The following is a 25,816-nucleotide window of genomic DNA, read 5'->3' as shown; positions in this document are numbered from 1 at the left end:
CAAAAACCAAACTTGATTGAGGCTAGATATATAATTGCCATAGGTAATTTCCAGATTTAGGGCATCACGGTGGCGCAGTGGGTAGCACGATCGTCTCACAGAAAGAAGGTCTCTAGTTCGAGCCTCGGCTGGGTCAGTTGGCTTTTCTGTGTGTAGTTTGCATGTTCTCCCCATGTTTGCATGGGTTTCCTCCGGGTACTCAGGTTTCCCCCACAAGTCCAAAGACATGCGGTACAAGTGAATTTGGAAGAAAATTGTCCGTAGTGTATAGCCCCTTTCACACAGTGATACCGGTAAATATCCGGAAAATTTACGGAACGACTTTACCGGTATATACAAAAAAGCGCTGTTCACACAGGCGAGGATGTTACGGAATTTTTCCGGAAAAGAGCATTCACACATCCATTCCAAAATACCGGTAAATTCTGACATCATTCACCACAAATGAGCTTTAAACGGCTGCGCTTGTATTTGTAAACATTTGACTAAATTACAAACTCTGTGGATGATCAATATTGTGAACAACTTTCACAGGATCATATTCGCATGTCGAGATGTTCATAATATGTGCGTGTGCTGGCGCTCACAGGCTGTTTCATGGGCACACGCAAAGCTTGAAGGTAAACAAACAACAGCTTATCATAAGCATCTTATCGATGATTATTTGCACAGTTGGCATTAAGAAGAACATATAAACGTGATCTGACTAACTTCTAGCAGCTAAATGTGTCTGGAAAAATATTCAAAGGCTTTTATTCTCACAAACCGCGCGGACGTAAATGCGTCTGACTGTTGTGATTGGCTAAAGCAGAAGTCTTACGTCAGCACGTTCTAGACGTGCACGGGCTTATTCCGGAAATCTTCCTTCTGCATTCACACAGCGCAGCATTCCGGCAAATTGCCGGTAATGTTACAACTTCTCTTTCCGGAAAATAGCCAGAACGAATTTACCGGTATTTTCAAAAAGGACCTGTTCACACATACAACCTTTCCGGAAAATTGCCGGTAATTTTCCAGAAAGGTCTTTATGTGTGAAAAGGGCTTATGTGTGTGAATCAGTTTGCATTGATGTTTCTCATTGATGTATTGCAGCTGAAAGGGAATTCGCTGCATAAAACACATGCTGATACCGCTGATTAATAAAGGGACTAAGCACAAAAGAAAATAAATGAATAAATGAATATTTTCTAAATTAGTTTAAGTTTATAAAATGTAAAAATAACTAGAATACATTGCTTTATATCAACTAATACATGAGCAATATCACACGAGGAGCAGTGCGATATTGCTGTATATCGGTACTGGTGAGAGGCATGCATTGGCACGAGGTATATACAGCCATATCGCACTGCTACGAGTGTGATATTGCGTTTATACAACAGTTTGATGGCATAATTGTGTATATAAAAACAAAATCAAACATGGAGAGTCTCAAAAACCCTTTTGTATGAGGAACTACTTTCTTTTGCGTTGGATTCAAATCATAAGCTGACAGTTAAACAGCTGCCTGTATGTGGGCGGAATAATACACAAAGGGTTAAGAGGCTGTACGGGTGCTGATATTACTTACATATATATCACGGCTAACAGCCAATCAGATTCGAGAATCAGACAGAACTGTTTATATATATATATATATATATATATATATATATATATATATATATATATATATATATTTTTTTTTTTTTTTTTTTGTACATTTTATAATGAACTTAATACAGTAAAAAAACAAAAAAAACAATCTCATTTATAACACAGTGGAGTTACACTAGTTTTTGCCTTGATTTGCTCACTGATGCCTTTTTTGATAAAATCAGAGTTCACTACAGTCTCGTCACATCCCAGACATCAATATTTTAATGATTTATAAAAGACGAATCACTGACTTCCTGAGATTAGTAATAAAGCACACTGTGAGCATATTTTCACATTATTGTTGTTCAACTTTGGTTTCTGATAGGAGTGCTTGGATACAGAAACTCTGATGTATGACTTCAGATGCATGTGTGTGTGTGGTTTAAGAGACACTCACTGTCAGCATCAGCCAGGCACAGGGCAGGAGGGTACAGGCCTCTGGATTTGCGGGAGCCGGACGACAGACAGATGGCTTTGCTGCGTCTGGCACCGCCACGAGACTGAGAGTGAGACTGAGGATGTGGCAGGGGGACGTTAGGATCTGGAGCCTGATGAAATATCTAAGAAAGAAAAAAGATAATATGAGCGTTCTGATCGAATCAAAGGACATATGCAATGAATGAACAATAATAATAGGTGACAAATAAACAAAAAATCTTTTGATTATCTGGTTGTTGCAGGATATTTACGAACATTAAAATGTTTAAACATGGTGCGGATTTATTTATTTCTCTGCACTAAAGATCTCTGCACACTGAAGTCCGATATTTTCGTATGTGTAATTTTCGTATTCATATGCGAAACATTCATCAGGTACACAAATCTGATGCGTTTTAATAAATCCATTACAAAAAAATGCATAACATTTCTGAATCAGTTCAAGCTGGGATGCTTTGTTCTCCTCTTTATTCTCCAAAGTAGAAAACGAAAGTGGAATGGGTTACATATTATGTTCATTTAATACTAGCCTGTAGAGAGGAAGGAGAGTTCTCCTTTTCAAAGAGCTGCGCTACGATTATCCCAAAATGCAAAGTTTATTTCAGGAAATCAGTGGAGATTTGATACATTGCTTGTGATACTTCACACATTCACAGACGTAAACAAATTCTGAACAGAGGCTGGCAGTACCTATAGACATTATAATAGATGGCAGCCACATTGACGTGTCGAAGTAACAGACCGAAAGTATAATATCCAGCTAACCCACACACATTAAAGGCACACACAATCCAACACAAACAATCTAGACGAACCCTATATCAGGGTTTCCACAGGTTTTATCAAGTCAAATGTAGGACTTTTTAAGACCATAAAGGAGGAAATTTCAGACTTACACAAGGCTAAACGCTTAAGATTTTTTAAAATGGCAATGTTAAACCTTAAAAAAAACTACTGTGTTTGTACAGAAGAAACAATAATCATATGAACAAGTGAATAGAGTTAATAAATAAACATTTCTTAAAAGCTTTATTGAAATTTATTACTATTGATTGGATGGGTGTTGGCCCAATTTGGTATAGCTTCACACGGACATAGGAAAATTAAGACCCATTTAAAATTATTTAGGACCTAAAACACAATATTTTAGTGGACTTAAGACTTTTTAAGGCCTAAAATAAATGGATACACCTGATAAATGGATATAACAGATTATAATGTTATTAACATCTTCTCAGACATTTTCTCAGATATTTTTTATATATTGTTAATAAATAGTGTACACAATAAACAATAGTGTGTACTATTTCACAAATATGGCGATCGAGATGGGATAATAGGTTTCGATCGCCAATCAATAGAATAAACTGAACAGTTTTTTATCAGTCATCATAGATGATCCTTATTTCATTATTAGATCATTATTTATCTGACAGAGTTAATATAGCAGACACTTGTTTGCTGGCCTTGCTGAAACATTTTTCAGAGAAATATAAACGATCTCAAAACGATTTTTTGGATTTTTTTATGACAGATGAAAGTTTCAAAGGCAGTGTGTCAATACGATTCACACAACGTGAATACTAATTTATTTTTTAACATGCAAAAATTTTAGATTCAGTGTGCAATAACCTTAAGACAGAATAGCATAAAATATTACACTTAAATCACTTAAATTAACATTTACTTTATTAATAGAGTAAAGTCTTCTGTTACCATATAATTGTAATGTGAAATTTATAACTGTCATTTAACACAAGATTGTCAGCATCTTTACTCTAGTCTTCTGTCACATGATCATTCAGAAATTAATCTAATTTGATATTTGTTGCTATCATAAATGTAGAAAACTGCTACTTAATACTTTTGTGGAAACTATTATGCAATGCAATATATATTCTTTTGAATATAAATCTTTTTATTAGAATAATGATGATAAGTGGCTTTTGCCTGTAACATAACTGAGTTCTGGGTCAGAATACCAACATCGGTACCATTTAAAAGCCCTGTAAATGGTAAACCTTGCAGCTACAGTAGGTAAACAATACTAACCCTATATTTAATAAATTGCTCCACCTTGCACTCTATTATATGATATGTATTTAAACAATCACCTTGTCGTAGTTTTCAATGAGGATCTCCACCACAATATTCTGGAACTTGATGTTCATCATGGCAGCGACCGTCTCCTCCTGAGAGCGCATGAGCGTTGGTCCAAAAATCACACCCAGGTTAGACACGGTCATCAGATTCTTCTGACTATGTGTAGAAACCCTGTCAAAAACAGCAAAACAGAGCCTTGAAAACCATAGTTTGCACACTCTTGTGGAATTTAAAGAGCACTCACTATTTACACCTGTTATACCATGTTAAAACAACAAAAATTCACTGTTCACTTTTATTCCGATAGCATTTTATTCTATGCCAAAGAGTGTTTTTTAAAAGTAAACCAATTATTGAAAATCAGATGTAAAACAGAACAGGCATCAAAATCAGATATTTGATTTGAATGATTTTAATATTAAAATCAGATATGAGGATTACCAAAAATGGTACTTCATGATTTTGCCAAGTACGATGTGATCCTGGATTAACATTTAAATCATTTTTGTTAAAAGAATTTAATCCATATCTATTTCCTATACCTAAACCCAACGATCATGTAGAAATGCATAAACCTAACCACAAGCCTTAAAATGTAAACATATCCCTTAATTCTGATTGGCTGAATGGGATGTTGGTCCAGGATCAACAGATGTTAATCCAGCTACATGTCCTACTTAGTAAAATCAGGTTGGCAAACAAAAACGCACGTTGATTCCAGGTGTAAACAGATTTCTAGATCAATGTTCAAGAAGTAAAGCTACATACACGTGTAGATGTTTGATCAGAAGATTCAGCATCTCTTTATTCTTGTCAGGAAGTTTGTAAACGAGCGCATGAACAGCACAGACCCTGTAATTCTGATCATCAGATTCTAGAAATACAAAAAGAGCATTTAAATGTTAAATAGAGAAGACGCAGATGGATGTGATGAAGAGTAAACTGAGCGGCGACAATGCTAGAACTCACTGACTGCCATGATGAAGTCTTTATGGAGTCTGTAGGTCATAAGAGGTTCTGCCAGACATCTGGAGGAAGCAGAATAAGTTACAGTACATTCTTCTAATGATAATGTGTTGTTATTAAAAGGTAAAGAGTTTGAGGATTAGCTGAAAACCTGAGGTAGTTCTTCAAGCCACTGGTGATGGTCTTGTTATCCCAGGTATCTGGATCAAGGTCCAAGTCTGCAGGAGCTTTGGCCGCTAGAAGGGTCAAGTGAACTTATTTTAAATGGAATTTAACTTTAAAAAGTCTGTAAAAAGCATGGTTTTACCCAAAAATAACATAATTGATTACTCATCCCCTGTATGAGCTTTTCTCTTCTGCTGAAAGAATTACGAAACAGTTGATGGAAACCATTGTCTTCCACAGCAGTTATTTCTACTATGGAATTTAATGGCGATCATCAACATTTTGGAAAATATAATTATTTGACAAAGTTTATTTTTGGATGAGCTAGCCCTTCAAGGTTAATGCAGGTTCTCTGCAGATGTCAAATTTAAGACCTTTTAAGACCTTTTTAAGACCATTAAGCATTAAATTTAAGACCTATATCGCAATATCAAAAACACGCGAGAGAAAATGTAAAAGCACAAAATTAGGGGTAAAATAAAGTTATTTAAATTGAACAGTACTAAAGTCAGGTTAAATGCACCATTGAACTACAGAAAAAACAAACATCTTAATGCAGATTTATACTTTCACCTGGCACTGCATCGCACAACTCACGAAACGGATTAAGGCTTTTATACTGGACACGTTCACCATTGAGATTTTTTTTTCTAAATGACAGGGGGCGGTCCAAAAAAACAGAAAGTAAAATCAGAAGAATAAAAAGATAATCATTATCATTGAAGATGTTTTGGGGGCCTCTTTTTTGTTTTAACAAACTTATCCCTCAGGTTTTTCAAAAGTTTTTCCTCCTTTCCCATGGCTGTTGCAATTTCTAGCCAATAATTATTGGTCATTCTGGCAAGCAGAAATGTAACTGTGATAGAAAATAGGTAAAAACTTGATTAGGTATTATAGCTTACTGTACTATTCACTCTTCAAATAAATCCCACTATCAATCCCATTTTGTCACTAAAATAAAGTGAACTAGTGTCTGCTGTACAGTGTTTTGTGAAGTACAGTAAAGTACTTCAATTACTCTGTTGTGGTAAGACTATAGTTGCTATGGTAACACAACAGGTGTATTAAAAACAAACTACCCAGTGCTTTATTTTTTTTTTACAATATAGGGTATATTTTTCTACAATTCAACACACTTTACTGTAGTAAAACTACACTGTATTTCATTTTATCAGTTCACTATTCTTAATACTACAGTATGCAAAAGCATCTCTGGAAAAGCACGAAAGGAGTCCGACGGAGCGAGAGCAGATCATTCGCATGTGAGCAGCCAGTGTTTTGAGAGCTTGAAAGCAGTTTTGTCCATGAACAAAGGAAACCGGTGCGTGAGCAGAGATTCGCTCTCTCGTATTAAAGCGCTCCCGACTTATAAAACTGCGCTTGCGACATTTGTCAGTGAAATAACGGCATACTCTGCTAGCCGAAATGATGTCACATTCGCCGCGCGAGTTTAATATCAGAAAACTGACTGGCTATTGCAAGTTGACTTTTTTGTAGTTGTAATACCGCAAATTACAATTGGACTAGAGAAATAAAGAACTACAACACCCCAAAAACCTAGCAACAACAACAAAAAGAATTTAAATGAGCGTTAGATGTAGCGTTACATGGACATCGCAAAAATAAGACCTGTGCAAAAATATTTAAGACCTAGAACAGCAAATTTAAGACTTTTTAAAGCCATAAATTTCTATTTTTTAATTTAAGACTTTTTAATACTTTTTAAGACCCTGCGGGGACCCTGTAATGCTAATAATGTGTGCTTTTAGTAGACGTCTATTTTTTGGATGTGTTCACACTTGGCAATTTTGTTTGGTTGAAGCTAATGCGACTAATGTGCCATCTTAACCTTAGTGTACACTGGAGATTACTGAAAATATGTTTTTAAACTAGCTGTTTTCTGGTACAACTGAAACATGAACAATACCTTAACCAAAAGCAGGATATGATGGCACAAGATGAGACCACAATAAGAACAGGATGCTGTTTTTTCTTTTCGTAGTCACGCAAAATGTTGCTGATGTATAATGTTGCCCATACAGGCATCAGAAATTCATATATTTGCAGCACATCTTCATTTGTGTACAACACAGAAATTCCTCTTAAAAAAAATTATTTGGTACTTAATTGGATTGAAAAAGGTTTACATAAATGCTTTTCAGTCTGACTGAGGTGCCAATCCATTTACTAAAGGAACAATTCCATTAAAGTTTACTAAAACAAATCTTTTCAGTAGATTACCCTGCATGAAATAATTGTTCACCTAAAGAATAAGAATATGCACTAGCAAAATAAACATTGTACATTTAGATTTTATTTAAATTAAATTTATTTAAATTCAAAAGAACCAAGAGAACCAAACTTCAAGTGGGAAAACACCCTTAAAGTTTACTAACAATGTAAAAATGTCTTTTACATAAAAAAGAAGGATACTTTACCAAAGACTGAGGTCATCAGCCGCTGGACTTTAGAGTTTACTCCACCTATCCTGTACAGCCCCAATGTGTTGATACCTAGACATGAAAAAGAAAATATATTTTTATATTATAAAAAATTAAATGTGATAAAAATTTCAATATTGTCAGTAAACAAAAAAAATTGTTCAATAAGTAAATCTTTTAACAAATTCCAGCAATGAATTTATCCTTATAGTTAAAGCAGTGAAACTACACAACATTTAATTTAATACATATAACACAACTTATATGAACTTAAAATTGGTTTTTGAAAAAAGTATTTTTTTACGTTGTCTTTTTTGCTTCGCTTAGGCTGCATTAATTTAAGAATTGATTAAAAATTATAACTAGCAGAGCTTCTGGAAGAGGCCAAAAGGTCGGGTGAGACACTAGATAGTGGTGATCCCTCTGCTTGTGTCACAGCAGCTCAAAACACTGGAATGGTTGCACTTGCAACAAAGAGATCATCGAGTCATGCCAATAGACTACATAAACTGTATATTTTAGCTGCTGTGGCATGAGCACAGTGATCACTCATGTCTCCACACATCATTTATCTCTGCAGGTGTTGTAACACTACTGATGAGCAGCATGTGCATCTTACCAAAGACTATAGAATACACAAGACAAGTCAATCATATACTTTTTTTTTTTTAAAAAGATTTATTTTTGGCCTTTTTTGCCTTTATTAGATAGGACAGTATTTAGACAGGAAGGGAAGTTGGATAGAGAGAAGGTGTAGGGTCCTCGAGCCGGGATTCGATCTCAGGACGCCCTGACGTTCTACTGCACCATATGCCGACGCGCTAACCACTAGGCTATTGTGCCGACTCAATCTTATACGTTTGAATGGGGAAAAGTGTAACTGTCAATATAGTGAATGAAGCCCCACCTTCTAGTACAAGAGCCAATCAGCAGTTACTTGCTATATGGCGAATAAAGCCCGCCTTCTAGTACAGGAGCCAATCAGAGATCGTTATAGAATGACAATTCTCCGGGGGAGGGGCTCTGACCAGACTTTCTGCAGATTTTGTGTAAAAAAACATTTAGAAATGAAACTAAAAGAGACAGTTGCTGTTTAATTTTATTGGTTATTCGTGAGATGGAATTTAATCGTAAGCTTGGCTAGTAGTTTTGAAGAATTTTATGTTATCCCATTCAAACAGAATGAGATCGGCAGAATGCCGATTGAGTCATGAAATGTGATTATTGGCCGATACCGATCTCCAGCCGATCGATCAGAGCAACCGATTGTGTTGTTTAATATTTTTTGAAAAACCAAGATCATTTGTTTTAGCATTTACGCTGTCCCGATGATGAATAATGGTATCAATTAAAAATAAATAATAATAACAATAATAATAATAATAATAATAATAAATACATTTTAAAAAATCTTGACCCAAACAACTGAATATTAGTAAATAGCTATTAATGGCTGGCTGCTTACTTTCTCTTCAATCGACTACGATCAAGGCCAAGATTGCAAGTATTGATACCTTTATTAAAATGGAAAGTTTCTAAATATTTTGTGAAGAAAATGTGTTACAATCATTAACAATAAACAGTCCTAAACTGCAAAATCTCAGACACAAAGTGAACGAACAGTGAGATTAACAAGTGAGTAAAATGAAATGAAAAAGTATACAGAGACTCACCTCTGGCTTCCACAGACTCAATACACTTCCTCACAAAGTTAAAACCTGCTTCGTTCAGGAATGCTGTGGACACAGAGCGTTTCAATATTTTAAACATGAGCCTACAGTACAGTATGTACACCTAAAAGACAATTAGACAAATGAGAGGCCTGAACTCACTTTCCTCTTTCTTGCTCAGAAGTGCTGGAAGGGTGTAAATCTAGAAGAAACCAGCAAGTGTTTATAGCACACCAAAGATGTATGCCTTTTAAAGCATATACACATTGCATAATCCACATCTGACGGAAATAAATTAATGCCCCGAGTACACAAAACACGATTTATAGTTTCAGGCTATAAACATACACGCACCGATAATCCTTTGTATATAAGAATTGACGAAGTCGGCTAAATAGTAACAGTGGGATGAAGGTCAAACGAGTTGAAGCCAATCAACTTCAGCTGACAGCACGAGAGTCAAAACAAAGAGTCATTAGAGACGTGCAAATTCTCAGCTGTCATCTTTTTCCTGTCCATGTGTATGATCTCCACTGCCTGGAGTTCAAAGAGCCTCTATACTAACAATTACACGTCTAAAAGGGGAAAGGGGAGTTAGTGAGACCAAAGTCTAAAGAATAAAAAGAAAAATGATGACCATTCAAATGGGTTTCCCTGTCTGTCATCAGTCAGCGGAACAGTTACACCCTGGCCTATGCTATTAGTTCAACTAATCAGTATTTATTTAACCAATATCTTATCAGGATTTCAAGAAGTCTTTCTTTAGAGTGAAGGTTTTGCACTATGAACTGCCATGTGTTTATTAAAGCAGGATCAGAGTCAGAATGTTCTTACCGGCTCTTTTCCATCCATAGCCTCCATCCACAACCGTCTGTTGGATTCAGAAAGAGACTGAAGGGTGATGATGCCATGCCTGCAAGACAGATTGGTGAATATTAAAGGCACAATTTGCACAATAAAAATAAAACTACCCTTATAAATTTTCATGCTCAAGTGGATCTAAAATTTGGATATTCCAAAGAATGTTGGAAAGCAACAGCCACTGACATCAAGAACAAGAAATACTATTAAAGTAAATGGCTTTTTTTTAAACACTCATTAATATATCTTTATTTTTGTTGTTTTCATCAGTAGAAAAAAAGTCAAACAGGTTGGAGGATGAGTACATAAAAATGTCTCTGAATGCTGTATGTCTTTTCAATTGTAAGTTAATTTGGACAAAGTTGATTTCTGCCAAATGACTAATTATGAATGAGGACAGAAATTTGGGTTGAACTATGCCTTTAATTTTTAACTACTGCTGTAAAGTGTCAAAATAAGATGCAAGTGTATTTATATGTTTATTAATAATAGGGTTGGGTCAATAGACGATGCCATCGTCCATCGCCAATGGCCAATAGAAATCCCGATTTCTATCATTAGAACGAAAACGATCCACGTCCACACTGGCTTTTCATCAAGCATTTCTGAAAAGATCTCAGTCCACACTAAACAGCTTAAAATGCACATCACGTGACCACACACACACACACACGCACACGCACGCACGCACGCACCCACACACGCACACACACACGCACACACACCTTCTGGCATGCGTTATAGCATATGTGCACGTCTGAGCTCTAGGCAGTTAGCGGGTGCTTTGAGCACAAAATCTCAGAGAGCAGTGCACGTCGGACAGTTTATCAAGGATGTACTGCTGGATCATGTCTCACTATAGTTGTTAAACGTGATATTTAATTAATCTTGTCTCTATCCATCGACTCTTCTGTCTTTTTAACGTGTCACAGCATCAGTACACTGCTCTTTTGCTTTCACGCTTGTACTTAGTAATTGTTGGTTGTGCACGTTTTTTACCAACCAAGTTTGTCGACACCATTATAGCAACACAGATCACTTTGCCAATTCATGCCAGAGTCCCGCGGCAAAAGTAATTAATAGGTGGTAAATTGTGTGTAACTTATCTTTATTTATTTATGATTGGGATATGGGTATAACAAAGAGCATGCAGGTCAGGTAGTTGAAACAGTAGGCTACAAATAATTAATTAGTTATGAATGAATTAAGTATTCGTAAATAATTAATTTATGAATACTTGGACGATCGTGTTGGACGATATCGTTGTCCAACGTGATGTTTCACATTAGACCTCGTATGATGCCAAATTGGTCGACATTACCCCACCCTAATTAATAAAAGCATCTTTTTAAAAACATCCAACTCAAACAAACATGAGATGCTTCCAAAGCCTGCAAACTGAATCCAGATGCTGCATTGAAGCAGACAGGAAACAGATTCATGCAAGCAATAGAACTAGTCAAACTATGTAGCGCTTATTTATTCATTATTCATCATCTCCATCACAGCAGAAAAAAATAAATGAGCGTTATGTGCTAAAGACTTCTGTATTCTGTAAAACAGGTTGCATTGTGTCTGGTTCAGGGCTTTTGTATTAAATGTTAAGATATTTTACTGAATGTCCCAGCACACCACACAACAACCTTAAAACATTATACAATTCTGAGGAGGATAGGGTGATGTCGACCAATTTGGCATTGTATAATGTCTAATGTAAAACATCGTGATGGACAATGGCATTGTCATCGTAAGCAGCAGTGAATTAATTATTTATGAATAATTAATTTATAATGAATTAATTATTTGTAGCCTACCGTTTCAACTACCTGACCCGCATTGTCTTTGTTTTACCCATAACCAAATCATAAATAAATAAAGATAAGTTACACACAAATTACCACCTGTCAATCACTTTTTCTGCAGGACTCTGGCATAAATAGGCAGAGTGATCTGTGTCGTTATAATGGTGTCGACAAACTTGGTTGGTAAAAAAGGTGCACAACCAACAGCAACCAACCAACAGTGTCTAAGATTTTTACTAAATTTACTAGGTACAAGCGTGAAAGCGAAGGATTAAAGCAGTGTACTGACGCTGCGACACGGTACCTGATAGATTTAAAAGACAGAGGAGTCGTTAATTAAAGACATGATTAATTAAATATCACGTTTAACAACTATAGTGAGGCACGATCCAGCAGTTTATCCTTGATAAACTGTCCGACACGCAATGCTCTCTGTTTTGTGCTCAAAGCACAGGCCGACTGCTGGAGCTCAGACGCACGTGTACCCTGCAGCGCATGACAGAGTGTTTGTGTGTGTATGTGTGGTCACATGATGTGCGTTTTCAGTGGTATAGTCTGGAAGGAGGGCTGTTCACAAATGCTAGATGAAATGCCAGTGTCGAGGTGGATGGCTTTTGTTCTAAAATGCCATTTTAAAACTAAGATGTATTAGTGTAAACGGGGCCTGAGTGGTTATTTTTCGCGAGAGTGTTGCTGCTGTGACAGGGGTGGGGCAGAGGATCACAATGGGGCTTAGCATTGTGATGTCTATCGGCCATCTGCGATGGACAATGGCATCATCTATCAACCCAACCCTAGTTCTGAGTGTGCCTCACACAGGTGAGTGGGCTTGACAAACCACCTGTAGAAAACACCCTCTGACACTTGCACCAGTCACTTTCTTACAATCACTCCATATCTAAAATAAATAAGTAAATAACACTGTGTATTTATGAAGTGCGCTTCAAACAGGTTAGAGGGCTTGACAAACCACCTGTAGAAACATTCAGTCAGTAAATAAGCATGACAAATCAGTAGTTTTTTTATTTATTAGTAATTTAAATATTACAAACCGAGAACTTTTTGTTTAGTTTGTTTAGGGAACTGCTACAAAGCATTAAAATGTTACTAAAACACGGCACAAAAAGGCGTTATGAATTAAAAGTGATACTCTCAGAAAAGGTTAGCACTTCTGGATAAAAGCGTAACATACCGATGAGCTTTATAGAAACATTGGAGATAACTGAACAGAGGCCCTTCAGAGGGGTTACCTCTACAGTTATGAGAAGAGAAAAGAGGAGATTACAGGAAAGAAGACAAGAGCGTTGAAAATGACAGGCTGAAAAGAGCAAAAGACACAAATCAAACTCCAGCATTTCTTTCAATGAGGTGAAAAAACAACACACCTTTCCACCACCTCGATGTCAAAGCAGAAGCGCTTGTCAATAGAGTCAGTCCTGCGTCTAATGCAGGACTTTAGCTTAAACATCTCAGGGGGGCTCATGATCAGTCCATTCTGCGAACAGAACACAAGCTATAGCTCAGTATGCTAATGATGAGAAAATTGCTTCACATGTAAATGCAGAACATTGAAAATACCTGTTTGCCTCCAGTCTTGAGCTCAGAGTTGCTCATGGTAAACATCTTGGTGCCTTTCTCATATGTGCAGTAATGACGAGTCCATGTGCAACCCAAAGGTCCTTCAACAGAAAACAGATGTTCATTAGTGCACATGTACAGTGAACTAGAACTAATATATGGCAAATCTATTTCAAACAAATAATCTCAATATAAACATTCTTTAAAATGTTTTGGGTCAGAAAGACTTTTATTAGTTAATACTGACAAAAACATGATTTTAAACAGATTAAAATTAAAAGTAAAGTCTTGTTACAATGAAATTATCTATAATTATCCATAAAATGTTCTATTTCTTTGTTTTTTCCCCACATATGCAAATATATTAAGCAGCACAAGTTAATTCAGAATGTATAATAATAAAAGTTTCTTAAGCACCAAAATCAGCATATTTATTCATACTTATAATAATAACTTTTTCCAATACTAATGCTAAGTGCTTAATTTAATAGGGAATAGAATTTAACTTGACTAATATAATATAATATAATATAATATAATATAATATAATATAATATAATATAATATAATATAATATAATATAATATAATTCAATATAATATAATATAATATAATTCAATATAATATAATATAATATAATATAATATAATATAATATAATATAATATATTATAATATAATATAATATAATATAATTCAATATAATATAATATAATATAATATAATTCAATATAATATAATATAATTCAATATAATATAATATAATATAATATAATTCAATATAATATAATATAATTCAATATAATATAATATAATATAATATAATATAATATAATATAATATAATATAATATAATATAATATAATATAATCCTCACAGCATATCCTCATTTAATATTGATCGCCTCACAGCAAGAAGGTCACTGGTTCGAGCTTCAGCTGGGTCAATTGACATTTCTGTGTGGATATTCTCCCTGTGTTTGCGTGGGTTTCCTTCGGGTGCTCCAGTTTCCCCCACAAATCCAAAAACATGCGCTATAGGTGAATTGGGTAAGCTAAATTGTCTGCAGTGAATGAGTGTGATTGAGTGTATATGGATGTTTCCCAATGATGTGTTGCAGCTGGAAAGGCATCCGCTGTGTAAAACATATGCTGGATAAGTTGGCGGATTATTCCGCTGTGGCGACCCAGGATAAATAAAGGGACTAAGTCGAAAAGAAAATGAATCAATAAATAATATAATATAATATAATATAATATAATATAATATAATATAACATAATATAAATGTATTTTTCATTAAATATTTCCAAAAAAATATTTGCACAAATATTTACCTCTATTTTTATTCAAATAAAATATTTATAAATATAATATAAACTTATATATCTAAATAATAAACACACAGACTATTTATAGATGCTCTGACACAGGAAGTCACTCACGTTTCTCCTGTACATAGAGAAAGCCCTCCATCGTCCACTGTCCCGGAGCTTTAAAGTCCTGCTCTGCTGATCTTATCCTTCTCATCAGATTCTCCACTTCCTGTCTTGTGCTCTCAAAGTTATTTCTCGTCTTTGGATAGAACATCAAAACAACATTCTCATGGTTCAACAGGGACATTTGCTTCTTCCACATGCAACAATAAACACTTCCAACAAATACCACATGACTGATTCTCATTATCATCACCAGTTTTACATGTTCACTCAACAGCCGAATACAAACACGGCTCATACAGACCCACGTCATCTGACGGCTCTTACATTCTGGAGGTTGAACTGGAGCTGTTGCTTGTACGGCTCAAACTCGTGGGCCAGCTCGTAACCCTCATGGTAGAAAGTGAACAGCCCCTGGAGAAAGGCCAGCAGCTGAGAGAAACACACAGGCCGGTTGAAGAGTCGTAGAAAATAGAGCCACCTTAATAATCGTTAAAAGACTGTGATCTCAATTTAACCTTAATTATAAATAATTTGGATGTTTATTTGGTCACGCTTTATTTTGAAGTATAATTCTTGCTATTAATAAACCACTAATTATGACATTTGCCTCAAACTCCTAATTTGTTGCTTAATAATAGTTATTAAGGTAGTAGGTTTAGGTAATAGGTAGAATTAGGAACGTAGAATAAGAGATTGCAAAATATGTACTTTAAAACAGCCAATATCTTAATAACTGCCAGGTAATAAGATACTTGTTAATAGTGAGAATTAGTATTTAAACTAAAGTGTTCCCATTTATTTCAAAGCGGTACATACAGCGGTACATTAACATGTTACCGTGGTAAACAAACATGTATTTGACCCAGTGAGAGCAATCGGCATGCATGATTATAGAACAGCTTATGTCTTTAATCGTTTAACCAGTATTATTCGTTTTGCATTATAACTTAAATGACTACTGGTATAAATGTTTGTAGTTTGGGTATATACATAAACACTGACGTTTGTGGTAAAGATTAAAATCACACAGTGAAAGCAACTAACAGCCCTTAAAGTCTGCATGAAATATATACTTTTAATTTTACTAGTGCACATTTTTAGTCATAAGACAAACAATTAATTTGTGCTGTTAATCCAATTATAAAACTGTTTGTATTGGTAATCCTCTGTCAAAATCTGATCCTCTACTTCTGCTCTGGAAAGGAAGTCCTTTTGTGATGATGGTCTGGGGTGTTAAGTTAGTTTGCTTCAATTTTTTTTTTTTAAATGAGAGGAAGAGTGCAAAAAAAAAAAAAACCCTACTTAATATTCAGTCTCTGTTGGAAATACGTCATCATAGTGACATGAAAGTCTGCAGCAGCCTTCAGTTTAAGTGGGATTTAAATTTTGTCATTGGTCATTTGTTTATGTTTTTTTTTATCTAAAAGCCAGAAGATCTCTTATAAAAGAATTTAACAATTTTGTGTCATTTATAAAACTTCAATATGAATTTACAGTGCTGAAAAATTCAGAACTTAATACAGATTTTTGATATTTTTGAAATCGAGTTTAATTTTGTAATTTTGGAAATTAATTTTAAAAAAGATTGCACCAATTACATCATTACGCCAGTAGATGGCGACAAGTAACCATTAAAAATGTATGTCATTGAATCATTTAAGACAGTGGTCCTCAACCTTTTTATCACTACGGACCAGTCAACGCTGAGGATGACAAGCTAACAAAACATTGCTGTCACTAAAACATTGATATAAGTTTATTTTTTAAGAAACTGACAAAGCACTGCACTGTTTGGGTGCTAATTAGTCTTACCGAAATGTGTATATTCCATACAAGCTGAAGCTGATCACGGGATTCATTTAACTGTGTGCGTCTGGAAGACGCTAGCGCATCATGCCACTCTATTTGCAAGTCTCGCACCTCCATTGGAAATAACGAACTTGCACAAAAACTACAAAAGACACAAAATGGGTCTTGGGACACGAATGGGTTGTGTATTTATTCCTTAGCAGTTCTTGGGCCCTTCCCCTTAGCAAATACACTTTCCAAAAATGTCTGTTTCTTACTTATTTTGCTGCTTGTGGGTTAAATGTGGGCGCTCAAGTGACTGAGATGTAACCGAGAACATATGGTCCTTTTTCAAAATAAAAGATTTTTCAAAATAAAAGATTGTTCAGACAATAAATAAAACGGAAATAATTGATGATTTCTTCTGCGGCCTGGTACCAATTGGCCTGGTGGTTGAGGACCACAGATTTAAGAGTTTATTCAAAAATGCATTCAGTAATGAAAGAAGTCTTTATGAGTGATTTATTTTATGTGTCATATATTTTATACAACTATAATTTTTTTGTAAAATAGAGCTCAGCAGATACATTTTTTTCACATTTTTGTGTGTTATTTTGTTCAACGAGCTATTTACAGTTTGTGTTAGAATCATGATTCCTAGTCCAAACAAGAAAATAGTGATTCTCATTGTATCCAGAACCGTGCAGCTCTAATATAAAAGCAATGTCATCTAGACGGAGCTGCAGGATGTGGCTGTTATCATCATTTTTTTTTTTAAATCGTTATATGTTCTCTAGAGAAACAACATCGCTGATGTTACAAGATGTACCATTAGATTAAAAGGAAAAAAAAAGTGAAGTAGTAATTCTCTCTTAGTATAAGCAAGCTTTCATTGTATATCTGATTTCATCATAAATAAGCGCATCTTACCGGCTCAACAAACTCAAACTTTTTCCTCTCTTGTACTTCTTGGATTTTGAAAACATATTCGAGAGAGGCGTCATAGAAGACCTGTCTCTCCTTACTGATCTGTGTGTCTGCCTACAAAATCATTCAAAAACAGTGTTATACTCTGAGTGTTTGTTAATATTGTGTAGCAATAAATGACCATTCATGTTACCTCTTGCAAAAGTGATTCTTTCTTTCTTGAAGACAGGCTTAAGTGCTTCTCCAAAACGGTGTAATACTTCTCTGTCTCCTTGTCAAATTTCTTCTTCCCTTCCTTTAAATAAAAAGAAAAAAGAAGGTGACATGAGTTGGAATTTCCTGTACTGTAATTATTGTGATAAATGGCTTCTGCAGAGATAAGACGTTATGTAAAATGCTAGATTTGTAAACAAACACCACGCGAGAGTCTCATGGAAACGTCAGCAGAGCTTTAATTTGTTTATTTTCATTTGATAGGACAAAAACAAACAGTGAAATGTAATAACCAGTAGATGGCAGGCTCATATTTGACTCAAGGCAGCAGAATTAAAGTGATATTTCGACTGCCAGAGAATCTGTATTTGCAGTGCTAAAAAGCCACACATGGTTAATTTTATTGTATTATGTAATATCTGTATCATGCATAATCTTTAATATAAAAAAATATTAAACAATTTTAAAGTTTCTGTCTGGATTTATTAGGTATGGGTTTGAATAAATTGTTAATACTGGTTTTATTCTATAAAGTTCTTCAGCGGCTGCCGAGCCGACTAGCTTTTAGCTTTCTAGTTTTCAACTTCTCTGTGTTGACTAGGTCTGAATTTGAGTAAAGTCTTAATATTTGTATTATATAATTTATTTATTTATCTATTATATTATATTATAAAGGTCTGATAGCTTTTCCTTCAATTGTCCAATAAAAATGTCATGTAGAGTTGTATTTTGAGGGATGAATGATATTTTTTGGACCAATTTATTATCTTTTTTTATTCCAAAATTTAAATAAAAATAACTGTCATGTAAAGATTTTTTGTTTGTTTGTTTGGAAATGACAATTGGTAAAAATAATAATAATAATTTTTGAAAATCACGATAATTCCACCAAGTGTAAGTTCAAATAAAATGGTTGAAATTACAATTTTTAAAATTGAAGAGATGTCAATCGTAGTTTACAGAATAACATTTTATTTTATTAAACACACATGACTGTAAAGTTTTTTGCTAAAAGCTCTAAAAATTATTTTTTTAACTGTAATTTACATGACCAGTTATGTATATATTTTTTTTCTAAATAAAAATAATAGAGACCTGAAAGTTTTCAGCTTCTTCATATTTACTAGCAGCGTTGGGGTACCGCAATACGCAAGTTATGTAATAATATTAATTTTCTAAGTAACGAGTATAGTAATGTATTACTAAAAAATAAGTAATATAAATTTAAGTTACTTTTTAGTTTAATTAATTTGCTTTAAAAATAAATAAATTCTGAATTAAAATGAAAGAAGTCACAATAAACCACACAGTCAATGAGAGAACATGTTCAGTATTTTGAACGCATTGAACAAAAGAAAAAGTGGATTGTCTCAATGGAAACTGATTTTACTTAAAGACAAATTATACAAAAGTAGCAAACATATTGCTTTCAACCTTCAATAATCTGTTTATACAGCATGTATAGCTCTGGGGGTCAGGAAGTTCTCCGATAACGTTATCCTAAAATATTATTTTTGAGGTGTTTTTTTAATGTATGTGTACATTTTACAGTGCGTTGATAAAAGTTCAGCCTTAGCCAGGTAATAAAAAGTAACTCAAAAGTAACATAATGCAGTACTTACTATAAAAAGTAACACAACTAGTTACTTTTTTGAGGAGTAACTCAATAATGTAATGAATTACTTTCAAAAGTAACTTTCCCCAACACTGTTTAGGAGGTCTGGATTTGAAGCCAATGTTAAGATTTGTTTATAATATTTATTTGTTTATTTATTATATTACTATATAAAGGTCTGATAGCCTTTCTTCCAAATATCAAATAAAAATGTCATGTAGACATGTATTTTGGGGGTTGAACAACAAATGTTTTTGACCAATTTATTATCTCTGATAAAGTATTTTTTTATGCTGAAACTGGCTATTTTTTTAAATTTATTTAAAGATATTTCATCAGTAGTTTACAGAACAGTTTTCCTATTCAAACAAAACTACAAATCATAATCCAGAGAAAATGTAAAATTTCAAATGTCATTATTATTATTATTATTATTATTAGTAGTAGTAGTAGTAGTATTAACAATATTTTATAATACATTTTTTTACTAGAATAAAAGTAATATAATTTTTAAATAATGTTATCAGATGTTTTAGTTTTACCTAACCTAAAAATTTGAAACATTTTCTTTGGAGCTTTATTGTTGTTTACAATCTTTCAATCTTAAAAACATAAAAAACACTACATTCATCATAATCTGACCATCTAAAATGAACCAGCAAAATCAGGCAAAAAGGAACCAAAAGACTAATCAGCTACTTAAAGCACAACAGAACATGACATGAGCATTGTGAGACCCACGTGAGATTTACACACTTCATTAGTCACCGCAGTACCATCATCCCTGAGCGTGATAAAGATTATGACTCCGAGCACCCATGTAACCACAGATAAAGACAAAACAACAAACATTAAACGTTTTCCAATTCTGCGAAACATCCTATGGCTCTAAATGAGGCTGAGAAAAGATGTTTACAGTAGACAAACCCTCACTTCCTGTGGCCACATTTACGGCAGCCATTTACTATTTTGTGCTGCAGACCTCCAGCACTGAGAATGGCTTTCTGGAGACTGCAAATGAAACCAGTTTGAAGCTGTTTGTTTTTCCTGTTTGACATCAGCTCAACCTTTCCCATGACCCTCTAATGGACACCACGTCTGAACCGCAGACTGAGCTCGCCAAACAACAAACTGGAGGAATCTCATTCTGCCATGCTTAGTCCAGTTTCTGTGTACATCTGCAGGCTGGAGATGACATCATTCTCTCGAGGAATGTGTGCTTATTCTGTTCAGGGCTCTTAAAAAGATGGATATACAGTCACCTACTGGGGAAAATATCTTTGAACGACAACGGCAGTCGGCAGATATAGATTAATGATATATTGTGCAACAGTGATGTTAAAGAGTGTGGTTCTAGTAAATGCACATTTACTTATGATTTCCAAGACACTGAACATATACAATATTGATGTACTGACAGCATCTAAATTGTAAATAAATCTTTATGAATATGGTGAAACAAATGTTTATTATACTGTATTAATGGCACTGTTTTTAATCACATTTATTAAACACTTTAAAAGATGAACATGAGTACATATTTCTGTAATCGTGTAACCACTGTACTGTATATGTAATAATCTTTTGCTTGCTTTGAGACATAAAATGTGCTTTTCCAGTCATGCTGAGACTAAAAATACATTCATAAAGTACACCAAATATGCAAATACAAAAATAATTTACAAAATTATATAATATATAGGTGCATCTCAATAAATTAGACTAGATTTTTCTGCTGCATTGGGTTAAGATTGTTTACAGTGATTTACTGTTTCGTATCCAAAAGGAGTGAATTGGGATAATATTTGTAGTGATTACGTATTTATATGATAAATAATACATTAAAGGGGTGGTCCACTACGATATCACATTTTAAACTTAGTTGATGTGTAATGTAGCTGTGTGAACATAAACAGCAGCCCTGAGTGTAAGATGCTCAAAGTTCAATGCAAAGAGAGACCTTGTCCTTGGCTTTTACAGAATTAGCTTAGCAAAGCCTACAGCGAACGAAGTTTGGAGACTACAAAACATACATCCCGGCTAGTGAGATCACAATGGCTTCCGGTTACAGCATTCCCCATGAGCATACACCCTGTGCAGCGAAGATGTAATGTTATAGCAGAGAAAACTAAAATGCCGTCCAAACGCTGCTTTTACCACAGAGCTTGTTCTGTTTCTCTATTTTGGCTTTTAAGGACACAACACAAAGAAAAAAGTGCTTACAATTATTTTTTAAATTATTTTCCAGAGAATTCAAAAAATATATATATAGCAAGCATTTGAAAGGACAGCTTCCAGAATCTCTCTTAGTTCCGTGCTGGATTCAGTTAAAAGTCCTCCAACCATATTAGCAGAAGCTGTGGATTTTGAGCTACAATCTGTAAGAGTTTTTATTTGTTAAAATTGGTCTATTACGTGCACAGTTTCTAGCATTAGCGGTATGTTGTAGCGAGGATATAAACAAGTATGTAAACAACAGGAAATGCTGTTTGGCACCATTAACAATTTAGCTACAAATTCATATTTATCAGTCAAAACGCTGTAAACACCCACAATTTTCAGCAGTGCATGCAGTGTCTCTCTATGCTTTCCCTGAGTTCTACATGTCAGATTACAAACTTGGAAAAGATATGTGAACGCTTTATATTGCTTACACATGCTTATCTACACATGATTTTTTACAAGTGAAGCATGAGTACAAATTGCTTTGCATCTTATAAATACAGCCAAGCCTTAAAAATACACTCTGGACCACCCCTTTAAACAGAAAATATGTAATAAGTAAATAAATAATATATATAACCATTCAGCATTTCATATTAAATTTTAAATATTTATTCAAAACCTAAAATTAATTAAATGTGACAAAGGCCTTTACAAACAGTTATAATTTGTATTCTTTTGAACTATATCATTCATTAAAGAATCTTGAAAAAATACCACCAATTAAACAAAAATATTAAACCTGATCCGATACTTCTACAATACATAAAAAAATAAAAATGAAGAACAGATCAGGATGTTCATTATTTTTTATTTAATTCACCTTATTTTAACCTTTAACAACTCTGTTAACAAACAGAGCTCTTTTGTGAGGTAACTTAAACAATCAAGTAATGAATAACATTAACTCTTTAAAGCAACCTTTAGAGCAACAGTACATATAAAAATCTAATATCATTACAAATAGCACCTCAACTTAAATTACCTGCCAGGTAATCCCAAGTTTACATATCTCACAGTTTGCTATGGCAATGTTGTCGTCATCAACTTTATAAGACCTCCAGACCAGAGACATACTCGCGCTCTCTGCTTCAACCTGCTTCTTTGTTATACTTTGCCAGCATTTAACCAACAGCATCTCTGCAACAAAGTGATGTCAAGAAAGAGGTCTAACTCTGTGCTACCGCATAATGATAGATGTGTAAAATTTAATTAATTTAACCAGAGTACATACGGTATATATATTTATTTGAGGTCTGATTGGGTGGTTACGTCCGATTCCAATCGAGTCTGAAACCGCTTGATCGGGCCCGATTTCTGATCAAGTAAATGGATCTGGACATCCCTACCTATTACATAGGCCCCGTTTACACTAGTGGGTTTTAGTTTTAAAATGGTGTTTTAGAATGAAAACGGTCCGTGTCCACACTAGAGTTTTTGAACAACTCTCCGTCCACATTACACTGCTGGAAACGCACATCACGTGACCACACACACACACTCTGGCATGCGCTGCAGCATATCTAGCCAGATGAGAGCTGTGTTCGACAAACTACTCATTAAGGATCTACCGCTGGATACAAGCTCATTATATTTGTTAAACATGATATTTAATTCTTCTTGTTGTCTATATCTAACGACATATTCCCGACTTTGGTCTTTCGCATCTATTACTTGTTCTAAGGTATTGTGTTTTGGCTGAGCGCGAAGATAAGTTAATTAATGTAACCTTGTACATTCTGTATATTGATCGATTGTTTGGCTTTATTTCCTATAATGTATAAACTTATTGTACGTTATAGTGTTAAAATGACCATTATTGATTATTAAAACTGATATTCAGCAAAAGAGAGGGCATGCTTTGTATTTTTAATGAAAATGAAAGGTGACGCTCATATATGCAACACGACGCCTCAACATTTCTGCTGTCTGTTAAATTGCTAACATCAAAATGAAAATAGCAGTTCCTTATATCATGTTTTAATTTGATTGTTAAGATAGTGAAACAACGTACGTATCCAGGATGATGTGAATGAGGTTATAAAGTACACTGTTACCTTTGGAGATTTACCGACATGTCCTCGGGAGTCCATATCAAACTTGCAAAGTCTGAACTTACAAAGAGAGGATGCAGGACTGAACTGTGTGTGTAGGCTACTTAATATTGAGGAAAAGTCCCAATCAGAGAGGTGAATGTCTGCAGTCCCGTCTTCATTTTCAGATGTCTCAGTTTTCCCCATCCACACTGAGATGGAGCAGCAGCATTTTAGAATGAAAACGAGCTCTTCAGCGTTTCCAAAATGCTCCGTTTTCGTCGCTCGAAAACTCCGGCGTAGTGTGGACGGAGGGCGTAACCGTAGCAAGACTTATGCGTTTTAAAACGAAAATGCATTAGTGTAAATGGGGCCATAGTGTCCATTTATTCAAAAAAATTCAGCCTTGGAGAGATCCTTTTATCAAAAACAAACTATGAAACATTACAAACATTTATAATATACAAATTTTTTTTTTTCATTTCTAACAATTCCAAATTTGAAATTGACCGTGAGACTGAGACGTTGAGTGTTTTGCTTTGAACACGCATGCACACATCTGCAGGAGGTTGAACAGCCGGACTGCCATTCCCTTTGGCCTCCATCACGTCTCAATGTCTAAGTTGAGCGAGTTCCTTCTAAAAAGCATTGGGCCAATACACCCAAATAAGGCATGGACTGTTTTTTTTTCTTTCTTTTCTTGCTCTGAATGTTTGAGCTCAACAGGCAGAGCTCCAGCTGAAGGGTCACATTCACAGATCAGCAGCACAACAAGCTAATCTCCTCGAAAGAGTCAAGCTTTAACCAGAGTCTGCTTAAAACGTGCCCTCTGATCGTTTCATGTTGTTAAATGTCCCATTACAGTATCTGGCTATAATTTGGCTGCTCTCGTCTTCAACAGGTGTTTGCAATTTCCCCCCTTTCCTGCAGGGTTTCAGAGACCTATACCGACCGTATAGGATCCTGTCGTGGCGTAGGTAAAAATTACTTTCCGCTGACACGTACAACATTAACTCACAATGGGCCTCTAAGAACTTACTTTGGCCGCTCCGATCTGCTCTTTGCGAAACTTCTCCAGCGGTGTGATCAAGACATCATCGGCGTTCTGTATCTGAAAAGGCAGCAGAAAAGCCTCCCATCAGTCATGTATGACGTATTACCAATGAATTATCTACTGAAAAGCTTTAGCTGTGTAATAAATCATTGCAGAATAGTCAATAGTGCTTGAGAGAAATGTTTGCTTAGCATTAAATGGACTGAAAGAGGGTTGTTGTATTTAAACTAATACTAAAACCAACTTGAGAAAAAATAGTTGTGGAAAACACTTGAACATTCACAGTTTCCTTGAATATACTGGATGTATATGGTATCAACTTATGGTATCAAATCATTATTATGGAGTTAAAATGAGCAAATAATTCTACCAAAATAATGATTCCTTAAATCATCTGAAATAAAAAAAAACTACACAAGTACACACATTTTAAAACCACAACTGTTACTTTATACAAAAAAAAAAAACTTGAAAAAAAACTTGACAGCTTGAATCTTTCAATATAAAGCTAATAAAACAGGACATAAAAGATGAACAAAGTTGCACTGAAAAAGAAGTTAAAAGCATATTAAAATAAAAAGATGTCAGAATTGAGTGTGATACTGACTTTTTATATTGTTTCAAATACTTAAGAACAGGTTTCCTGCAGGTTTAATCAAGTCTTTCAATATTACTTTTAATCAATTCTGAGTCACACTCAAAGAGTTTAGGTATTAAATTTTAGACTTTTACAGGGTTAAAGACTAAGGATTTTTTCCAATGGCCCAGTATTATAATGAGAAACACAGGAATTGTTTTTGTCATTGATTTTCCAGATTAGGGAATTTAATTTGGGAATTTGTTGTAAAAATGTCTAACAGC

The 25,816-nt window shown here is 34.5% G+C and overlaps 1 protein-coding gene across 4 annotated transcripts in view; it reads right to left on the bottom strand.

Annotated features, from left to right (window-relative positions):
• The window catches only part of arhgap42a (Rho GTPase activating protein 42a), a 58,073-nt gene that overhangs the window by 8,607 nt on the left and 23,650 nt on the right, over nt 1–25,816 (bottom strand). For 2 of the 4 annotated variants that reach the window (XM_021468885.3, XM_068215917.2), the window contains exons 4-20: nt 24,941–25,012; nt 18,011–18,112; nt 17,821–17,931; nt 15,427–15,531; nt 15,106–15,235; nt 13,663–13,763; nt 13,470–13,579; nt 13,277–13,336; nt 10,256–10,334; nt 9,584–9,623; nt 9,425–9,487; nt 7,749–7,823; nt 5,297–5,381; nt 5,149–5,207; nt 4,948–5,053; nt 4,191–4,350; nt 2,036–2,198 (exon numbers count right to left, since the gene is read on the bottom strand). In XM_021468885.3, coding sequence (XP_021324560.1) covers nt 2,036–2,198; nt 4,191–4,350; nt 4,948–5,053; nt 5,149–5,207; nt 5,297–5,381; nt 7,749–7,823; nt 9,425–9,487; nt 9,584–9,623; nt 10,256–10,334; nt 13,277–13,336; nt 13,470–13,579; nt 13,663–13,763; nt 15,106–15,235; nt 15,427–15,531; nt 17,821–17,931; nt 18,011–18,112; nt 24,941–25,012 — 1,621 coding nt within the window. 4 annotated transcript variants of the gene reach the window in all.

This window comes from Danio rerio, chromosome 21 (genome assembly GCF_049306965.1).
Source record: "Danio rerio strain Tuebingen ecotype United States chromosome 21, GRCz12tu, whole genome shotgun sequence".
Lineage (NCBI taxonomy): Eukaryota > Metazoa > Chordata > Actinopteri > Cypriniformes > Danionidae > Danio > Danio rerio.
Note: the sequence above shows the minus strand (reverse complement) of the source record. Positions and strands in the feature narration are given on the sequence as shown.